Raw genomic sequence first — 9,705 nt, 5'->3', positions numbered from 1 at the left:
GAGTCTTCCACAAGGCTTGAAGGGCAAGAACTTCCTTGCTTCCTGCAAAAAAACCCGGTCTCTCAGGCTGGCTTTTATCCCTTATGGGATAAAACTCCCGAGTCTTCCACAAGGCTCGAAGGGCAGGGACTTCCTTGCTTCCTGCAAAGAACTCCGGTCTCTCAGGCTGGCTTTTATCCCTTATGGGATAAAACTCCCGAGTCTTCCACAAGGCTCGAAGGGCAGGGACTTCCTTGCTTCCTGCAAAGAACTCCGGTCTCTCAGGCTGGCTTTTATCCCTTATGGGATAAAACTCCCGAGTCTTCCACAAGGCTTGAAGGGCATAGAACTTCCTTGCTTCCTGCAAAAAACCCCGGTCTCTCAGGCTGGCTTTTATCCCTTTGACGGGGAGAAAAGCCATCACTTTGCGAGCTTCACTCCCGAGTCGCCCGTGCCTGCACGCCCGCGCTCCTCGGGGGTGGGGGAGGGGCTTCTTCCTCACTGCAGCCCACCCCCACACGACCTCCGCAGGCAGGCCCCTCCCCCACCCGCCACTCTCCGATAGTCCTGCCCGAGTCCTCGATCCTCGAGAGCTCGCCTCCGCTGCCCAGGAGCGCCGAGCGCGTTGGCAATCCGGAGACACCCCCACCCCCCCCCCACCCAAATTGATGGCCGTCATTCTTCTCGCCCCACCCCCACCCCCACCCTCCCCACCCCTACCCTAGATGTACTGTCTCCTCCGGGAATGGCCGCTAATCAAGCCGGAGCTCTCCATGGAGCTGTTGGACTGCAACTTCCCGATCCGGTCATCCGGGAGTTCGCACTCAAGTGCCTGGTCAAAGGTTTGACGGACGACAAGCTCTCGCAGTACCTCATCCAGCTGGTGCAGGTGAGAAGGCCCCTCACCTGAGCGAGGCCAGGTGGGAGGGGGAGGGGCCTAATTTCAGGGGTGGGGTGGGGTTTCCTGGGCGGGGCGGGGCTCGGAATGGGGCCTTCCGGGAGAGGAGGAGATCGGTGGCTGGGACGGCGAAGGGGGTGAGTTTGAATGGGACGTGGCGGGTGGGTCGGGGGAGGAAGCGTTGCCAGGTCACATCCGGTGACCCCCAGGGGTTGGTTTAAATGCACGGAATCCCAGAGGGCCCTCGGAGGTCATCTAGACCAGCCCCCCCTCCTCTCTCTGCTCAGGCTTGAGACCCTATATGGTTTCGCGGAGGGGTGGGGTGTGTGTAGAAATATAAGCTTCCCATTTCTTCTTATAAAAGAGAATAGGAAGAGGTTGGAAGGGTCCTCGGGAGGTCATCTAGACCAACCCCCTCTCTGCCCAGAGAGACCCGATATGGTTTCAGGAAAAAAAAAAAAAGCTTCCAATTTCTTCTTATAAAAGAGAATAACAAGAGTTTGGAAGGGGCCTCGGAGGTCATCTAGACCAACCCCTCTCCTCTCCGCCCAGAGAGACCCGATATGGTTTCAGGAAAAAAAAAAAAATAGCTTCCAATTTCTTCTTATAAAAGAGAATAACAAGAGTTTGGAAGGGGCCTCGGGAGGTCATCTAGACCAACCCCCTACCCCTCCGCCCAGAAAGACCCGATATGGTTTCAGGAAAAAAAAAAAAAAAAAAGCTTCCAATTTCTTCTTATAAAAGAGAATAACAAGAGTTTGGAAGGGGCCTCGGGAGGTCATCTAGACCAACCCCCACCCCTCCGCCCAGACAGACCCGATATGGTTTCAGAAAAAAAAAAAAAAGGTTCCAAATCCCTTCTTATAAAAACAGAAGAACGGATGGGAAGGGGACCTCGGGAGGTCATCTAGACCAACCCCCTCCGCCCAGACAGACCCGATATGGTTTCACAAAAAAAAAAAATAGTTTCCAAATCTCTTCCTATAAAAACAGAAGAACGGAGTCGGAAAGGGACCTCGGAGGTCATCGAGATGAACCCCTCCGCTCAGGAAGGGTTATTAATTGAAGGGGGAAAAAAAATAAGCTTCCACCATCCCTTCTTAGGAAACGGAAATTCTGGAGTTGGGAAGGGACCTCGGAGGTCATCTAGACCAACCCCCTCCTGCTGAGGCAGAAGACCCTACATTGTTTCGGGGGGGAGGAGGAAGGAACAAAAATAATCTTCGATCTCTTCTTTGGCGAAACAGAAATAAGAGAGTATGGAAGGGGACTCGGGAGGTCATCTAGATCAACCCGCCCCGCCCGGCTCAGGCAGGGCAAACCCTTTCCCGGAAATAGGCTTCCCTTCCCTTTCCTTGCTCCACCCCCCTGCCCCCCTCCCCCGATACCAGCTCTGCCCTCTCCTCCCACTTTACACTGCGTCTGCCCCCCTCACCCTCTGCGGCGCAGACCCCTAACTTGTCCTCTGTTTGCCCCCTCACCCCAACCCACCCCCAAAAAGGTTCTGAAATACGAGCAATACCTGGACAACCCCTCGCTCGCTTCCTGACCATGAAGGCTCTCACCAACCAGAGAATCGGCCATTTTTACTTCTGGCATCTCAAGTGAGTCCAGATGAGGTGGTGGAGGGAAGGTGGGGGGGTTGGAGGGGGAGGGGCTAGGAGGAGCATGGGGGCGGGCGGGGTTGCAGGAGATGGACAGGTAGCAATCATGTCGCTCGCCAGATTGGCTCTGTCTCTCTCTCTCTCTGTGCCAGTTCCGTTCCCTTTTTCCTCGGAGCTCCCGTCCCGAGGTCCGGCCCGTAGATTTCCACTTGCTCTCCTCTCCTTTGCTTTCTGTGCATCAGGCACTAGACCCGGCTGTTCCTCCTCTTCCTCATCAGCCCCCTCCAGACCTGGGATGCTGTTGACTCTCCGTCGGAGGGCTGGCGACCGGCCCAGGCTCTGCCCCTGGAGCTCCGTCCCGAGGTCCGGCCCGTAGATTTCCACTTGCTCTCCTCTCCTTTGCTTTCTGTGCATCAGGCACTAGACCCGGCTGTTCCTCCTCTTCCTCGTCAGCCCCCTCCAGACCTGGGAGGCTGTTGACTCTCCGTCGGAGGAGCTGACGGCCGGCCCAGGCTCTGCCCTGGAGCTCCGTCCCGAGGTCCGGCCCATAGACTTCCACTGCTCTCCTCTCCTCTGCCTTCTGCACATCCACACAGGCAGTGGACCCATCTGTTCCTCCTCTTCCTCATCAGCCCCCCTCCAGACCTGGGAGGCTGTTGACTCTCCGTCGGAGGGCTGACGGCCGGCCCAGGCTCTGCCCCTGGAGCTCCGTCCCGAGGTCCGGCCCGTGAGATTTCCACTTGCTCTCCTCTCCTTTGCTTTCTGTGCATCAGGCACTAGACCCGGCTGTTCCTCCTCTTCCTCGTCAGCCCCTCCAGACCTGGGAGGCTGTTGACTCTCCGTCGGAGGGCTGACGGCGGCCAGGCTCTGCCCCTGGAGCTCCGTCCCGAGGTCCGGCCCATAGATTTCCACTGCTCTCCTCTCCTCTGCCTTCTGCACATCCACACAGGCAGTGGACCCATCTGTTCCTCCTCTCTCTCGCTCTGCAAAAGCTCCGGTAGTTGAGTTCCAATCTTTTAAAGATAAAGAGTTGGAAGGACTTTCAGCTTTCCAACTGCTGCCCTGCCCTTCCAGATTTCCTTCCTTCCTCCCCACCCACCCACCCACCCCGTTTTAATGGCAACTACTAAAACAGGCCCAGGAAATGTTTTATGAGTTGACATGCCCGTGGTAGTGTTGAGTTGTTGCAGGTCATGGACTAACCGTAATTACGGCCCTCTTGTTGAAGCCGGGACTCACAACGGTCGCCCCACCTGGTTCATTTAAATCCACCCTTTTTCGGGGGGTGTTGGCAACTCACAGCGGTTGTGTCCTCCCCAGGTCGGAGATGCACAGCAAGCCTATTTCCCAGCGCTTGGGTTGATGCTGGAGGCCTTCTGCCGTGGCTGCGGGATGTACCTGAAGCACCTGAACCGACAGGTGGAAGCCATGGAGAAGCTCATCAACCTCACTGACATCCTCAAGCAGGAGAAGAAGGACGAGACTCAGAAGGTAACTTCCTGGGAAAGGGGACGGAGGACGGCCGAGCGGGCGGAGGGATCGCCTCGAAGGAGGAGAAGGAGTTGGAGTTGTCAGAAGAGAGAGACACACACACACACACACACACCCGTGACTCTCGGTGCCTGGTTGCTGCCCGAGAGGGGCATGCACAGACTTTCCAAGCGATGAAATCCAGGGAGGAACGCATAAGGGAGCAATGTGAATAGCGTGGTCTACGGGGGGGGGAGGAAAGGGCCCTGATCCCCTTCATGGACTGCAGCTGTGAGAACTTGTGAAAAGGATGGACGTGCGTATGGGCCAGTGCTGGAAACAAAGCATGGAAATATCTCTAGCCTGTCCATTCCTCTCTTGAGTTTGGCGTCCTTCCCAGTGTGTGTTCCAATATCTGTGGACATCAAGCCCTTATCTTGCCTGGTTCCCTTAATGGCTTCAGTGTGGTTTGTGTTGTTGTGTTATTTTTTCTATTTATAATTGATCGGTATTTTTTTTTTTTTTTAGTTTAAACGGCCTTTCCTCCTTTTCGTAACTGTTTGTGGGGGAGTTTTTTGTTTTGTTTGGTTTCCGGTCAAGGATATCTGGAGCTTTGAAGCCAAGTTGAAGGAATAAAAATGGGGTTCGCCTGTTTTTGGGGGGACTTAGTTGGTTCGTATCCCCACCCTGGGTCCCCACGCCCATTTCTTTTATTCGGATAAGCATCCCGTGGGCAAAAAAAATCGGTCGTCCTTCCGGATCGCGCACTACCGCGTAATATTTGGGAATGAGAAACAGACCGGCCGAAAGTCCCGTTTCCCCCAATAGCGGTAAATCCACGTCGGCCTTGGCGTCATCCATCTCGACCTTTCGTTCCCACGGAAAAGAAGAACCGCTTAGCCTAAACAATCCTCACTATCTAACCACTCCTCCCACTTTAGGAACGTGTCAAGCCCAACATTCTCTCCCCTCTATAGCCAGCAAAGAGAACCGAAAGGAAAAGGAATATATATATATATATATATATATATATATATATATATATACCCAGAAGGCAATGCGCAAACGCTTCACCCCACATGCCCCCTGCCCACTTACCTGCACTGCGTCTCCCAGCTAATTCTGGCCATTTTGAGGCCTTTATTTTTCCGGCCTCCCAGATCTGGGCTTGAGGAAGGCTTCTGCAGGCTTCTACAGGCTTTGCAGAGCCGAAAAATGGGCCCGTTTGGTCACTTCTGGTATTTCCGGAAATACCGGAAGCGATGAAAACGGGCCTATTTTTTTTCAGCCTGCGAAGCCTGCGCCGGCCGCCCGCGAGCCTCCGAGAGGCTGAACATCACCTGGGCGGCATGCGCAGGGCAGGTAAGTTGGCCGGCGGCTCACTGGGTTGTAGGTTCGCCATCGCGGATCCTGCCTGAGCCGGGGCGGGCGGGGGGGTTTGGACTAGAAGACCTCCAAGGTCCCTTCCCTTCCCCCCTCTGTTGATTCTATTCAGATGCAGATGAAGTTCCTGGTGGAGCAGATGAGGCGGCCCGACTACATGGAGGCCCTCCAAGGATTCATCTGCCCCCTCAACCCCGTCCACCAGTTGGGCAACCTCCGGTGAGACCCCCCCCCACCGGGCAGGGCTCCTTGGGAGGGGGAGGGTGGGGCGGCAGGAAGGCAGGCCGGAATGGGGAATGGGGGGGGGTCTTCTAGCTGGGCCCCACCCCCCAACCCCCACCGCCCTCGGCCTTTCCTCTCCTGCAGGCTGGACGAGTGCCGGATCATGTCCTCGGCCAAGCGTCCCTTGTGGCTCAACTGGGAGAATCCGGACATCATGTCCGAACTGCTCTTCACGAACCACGAGATCATTTTTAAGAACGGAGACGGTGAGTGGCAGAACTGGGTCGGCGGTACGGGGAGGTCTAGTTTTCTTTGGGGTTTTCTCTCTTATCCTCTGGAACGGGGAGGTTGCAGAGAAAGGGATTAGAAGAGAGTAAGGGGACCCCAACGGGGGGGAAACCTATCGTGTCAAGAATTAATACCCCCTTTTAATAAGGCCTTGGTTCGACCCCTTTGGAGGACTGGACCCAATTTTGGTCACTGGGATATTAAAAAAACCAAAAGATGTTGAGACTTTGGAAAGAGTGCAGAGAAGAGCAATAAAGAGGATTAGGAGGCTGGGGACCTACTATCAAGTTAGTACCACTTTATAAAGCCTTAGTAAGGCCACACCTGGAATCCAGCGTCAGTTTGGGTCACCGCTTTACAAAAAGAGGTTGAAACTTAGAGAAGAGTAGAGAAGAGAAGAGAACAGAACAGAACAGAACAGAAGGGAAGAGAAGTGTAGAGAAGAGAAGAGAAGTGTAGAGAAGAGAAGGGAAGAGGAGAGGAAAGAAGAGAACAGAAGTGTAGAGAAGAATAGAGAAGAGAAGAGTAGAGAAGAGAAGTGCAGAGGAGAGGAAAAAGAGAAGAGTAGAGAAGAATAGAGAAGAGAAGTGTAGAGAAGAGTAGAGAAGAGAAGAGTAGAAGTGTAGAGAAGAGTAGAGAAGAAGTGTAGAGAAGAGTAGAGAAGAGTAGAGAAGTGTAGAGAAGAGTAGAGAAGTGTAGAGAAGAGTAGAGAAGTGTAGAGAAGAATACAGAAGAGAAGTGCAGAGGAGAGGAAAGAGAAGTGTAGAGAAGAGTAGAGAAGAAGTGTAGAGAAGAGTAGAGAAAGAAGTGTAGAGAAGAGTAGAGAAGAGAAGTGCAGAGGAGAGGAAAGAGAAGATTAGAGAAGAGAGAAGAAGTTAGAGAAGAGTAGAGAAGAAGTGTAGAGAAGAGTAGAGAAGAAGTGTAGAGAAAGAGTAGAGAAGTGTAGAGAAGAGTAGAGAAGTGTAGAGAAGAGTAGAGAAAGAAGTAGAGAAGAGTAGAGAAGTGTAGAGAAGAGTAGAGAAGTGTAGAGAAGAGTAGAGAAGAGAAGTGTAGAGAAGAGTAGAGAGAGTGTAGAAAGAGTAGAAGTGTAGAGAAGAGTAGAGAAGTGTAGAAGAGTGAGAGAAGTAGTAGAGAAGAGTAGAGAAGAAGTGTAGAGAAGAGTGAGAGTTGTAGAGAAGAGTAGAGAAGAGTGAGAGAAGAGTAGAGAAGAAGTGTAGAGAAGAGTAGAGAAGTGTAGAGAAGAGTAGAAAGTGTAGAGAAGAGTAGAGAAGTGTAGAGAAGAGTAGAGAAGTGTAGAGAAGAGTAGAGAAGTGTAGAGAAGAATAGAGAAGAGTGAAGAGAAGAGGAAGAGAAGTGTAGAGAAGAGTAGAGAAGAAGTGTAGAGAAGAGTAGAGAAAGAAGTGTAGAGAAGAGAAGAGAAGAGAGTAGAAGTGTAGAGAAGAGTAGAGAAGAAGTGTAGAGAAGAGTAGAGGAAGAAGTGTAGAGAAGGAGAGTAGAGAAGTGTAGAGAAGAGTAGAAGTGTAGAGAAGAGTAGAGAGTGTAGAGAAGAGTAGAGAAGTGTAGAGAAGAATAGAGAAGAAAGTGCAGAGGAGAGAGAAGAGAAGTGTAGAGAGAAGAGTAGAGAAGTGTAGTGTAGAGAAGTAGTGTAGAGAAGAAGTGTAGAGAAGAGTAGAGAAGAGAAGAGTAGAGAGAGTGTAGAGAAGAGTAGAGAAGAAGTGTAGAGAAGAGTAGAGAAGAAGTGTAGAGAAGAGTAGAGAAGTGTAGAGAAGAGTAGAGAAGTGTAGAGAAGAGTAGAGAAGTGTAGAGAAGAGTAGAGAAGTGTAGAGAAGAATAGAGAAGAGAAGTGCAGAGGAGAGGAAAGAGAAGTGTAGAGAAGAGTAGAAGAAGTGTAGAGAAGAGTAGAAGAAGTGTAGAGAAGAGTAGAGAAGAGAAGAGTAGAGAAGTGTAGAGAAGAGTAGAGAAGAAGTGTAGAGAAGAGTAGAGAAAAAGTGTAGAAGAGTAGAGAAGTGTAGAGAAGAGTAGAGAAGTGTAGAGAAGAGTAGAGAAGTGTAGAGAAGAGTAGAGAAGTGTAGAGAAGAATAGAGAAGAGAAGTGCAGAGGAGAGGAAAGAGAAGTGTAGAGAGAAGAGTAGAGAAGAAGTGTAGAGAAGAGTAGAGAAGAAGTGTAGAGAAGAGTAGAGAAGAGAAGTGCAGAGGAGAGGAAAGAGAAGATTAGAGAAGAGTAGAGAAGAAGTGTAGAGAAGAGTAGAGAAGAAGTGTAGAGAAAGAGTAGAGAAAAAGTGTAGAGAGGAGTAGAGAAGTGTAGAGAAGAGTAGAGAAGTGTAGAGAAAAGAGTAGAAGTGTAGAGAAGAGTAGAGAAGTGTAGAGAAGAATAGAGAAGAGAAGTGCAGAGGAGAGGAAAGAGAAGTGTAGAGAAGAGTAGAGAAGAAGTGTAGAGAAGAGAGAAGAAGTGTAGAAGAGTAGAGAAGAGAAGTGCAGAGGAGAGGAAAGAGAAGATTAGAGAAGAGTAGAGAAGAAGTGTAGAGAAGAGCAATAAAGAAGATTAGGAGGCTGGGGACCTACTATCAAGCTAGTACCACTTTATAAAGCCTTAGTAAGGCCACACCCTGGAATCCAGCGTCCAGTTTGGGTCACCGCTTTACAAAAAAGAGGTCGGAAACTCTGGGGAAGCGCAGAGAAAGAGCAACTAAGAATGTTTCAAGGCTGGAGACTAAACCATATACGAAGAACGGTTGCAGGATCTGGGTTTAGCCAGCCTGGAGGAAAGAAGGACCAGGGGGTGACGTTATAGCAGAGTCCAATATTGGAGGGCTGCCCCAAAGAAGAGGGGGAGGGTCAAATGATTCTCCAAACTACCAGAAGGCAGGAAAAAGAAATGAGGGATGGAAACTAACCCAAGGAGAGAATCAACCTGAAATGAAGGAGAAACTTCCTCATGGTGGGAGAAGGGAAAAGAAGTGTAGAGAAGAATAGAGGAGAGAAGAGAAGTGTTGAGAAGAGAAGTGTAGAGGAGAGAAAAGATGTGTAGAGAAGAATAGAGAAGAGAAGAGTAGAGAAGAGAAGTGTAGAGGAGAGGAGAGAAGAGAAGTGTAGAGGAGAGAAAAGATGTGTAGAGAAGAATAGAGAAGAGAAGAGTAGAGAAGAGAAGTGTAGAGGAGAGGAGAGAAGAGAAGTGTAGAGGAGAGAAAAGATGTGTAGAGAAGAATAGAGAAGAGAAGAGTAGAGAAGAGAAGTGTAGAGGAGAGGAGAGAAGAGAAGTGTAGAGGAGAGAAAAGATGTGTAGAGAAGAATAGAGAAGAGAAGAGTAGAGAAGAGAAGTAGAGGAGAGAGAGAAGAGAAGTGTAGAGGAGAGAAAAGATGTGTAGAGAAGAATAGAGAAGAGAAGAGTAGAGAAGAGAAGTGTAGAGGAGAGAAGAAAAGAGAAGTGTAGAGGAGAGAAGAGAAGAGAAGTGCAGAGAAGAATAGAGAAGACAAGTGTAGAGGAGAGAAGAGAAGTGTAGAGAAGAGAAGAGAAGTGTAGAGAAGTGTAGAGAAGAGAAGTGTAGAGGAGAGGAGAGAAGAGAAGAGTAGAGAAGAGAAGAGAAGAGAAGAGAAGAATAGAGAAGAGAAGTGTAGAGTAGTGTAGAGAAGAGTAGAGAAGAGAAGTGTTGAGAAGAGAAGTGTAGAGGAGAGGAGAGAAGAGAAGTGTAGAGGAGAGGAGAGAAGAGAAGAGTAGAGGAGAGAAGAGAGAAGAGAAGTGCAGAGAAGAATAGAGAAGAGAAGAGAAAAGAAGAGTAGTGTAGAGAAGAGTAGAGAAGAGAAGTGTTGAGAAGAGAAGTGTAGAGGAGAGGAGAGAAGAGAAGTGTAGAGGAGAGGAGAGAAG

At 50.2% G+C, this 9,705-nt stretch overlaps 1 protein-coding gene across 1 annotated transcript in view; it reads left to right on the top strand.

Moving 5' to 3' along the window:
• The first annotated feature begins 704 nt into the window (after positions 1-704).
• Positions 705-9,705, top strand: part of LOC113431871 (phosphatidylinositol 4,5-bisphosphate 3-kinase catalytic subunit alpha isoform-like) — a 30,623-nt gene continuing 21,622 nt past the window's right edge. The window contains 8 exon segments of the mRNA XM_087944935.1: positions 705-771; positions 774-868; positions 2,379-2,409; positions 2,412-2,481; positions 3,802-3,833; positions 3,836-3,972; positions 5,447-5,553; positions 5,701-5,822. Coding sequence (XP_087801061.1) covers positions 705-771; positions 774-868; positions 2,379-2,409; positions 2,412-2,481; positions 3,802-3,833; positions 3,836-3,972; positions 5,447-5,553; positions 5,701-5,822 — 661 coding nt within the window.

The sequence above is a fragment of the Notechis scutatus genome, chromosome Z, assembly GCF_049901735.1.
Source record: "Notechis scutatus isolate UNSWTSFEM ecotype Mainland chromosome Z, rNotScu1.2, whole genome shotgun sequence".
Lineage (NCBI taxonomy): Eukaryota > Metazoa > Chordata > Lepidosauria > Squamata > Elapidae > Notechis > Notechis scutatus.
This window is presented reverse-complemented; position numbering and strand designations above follow the sequence as displayed.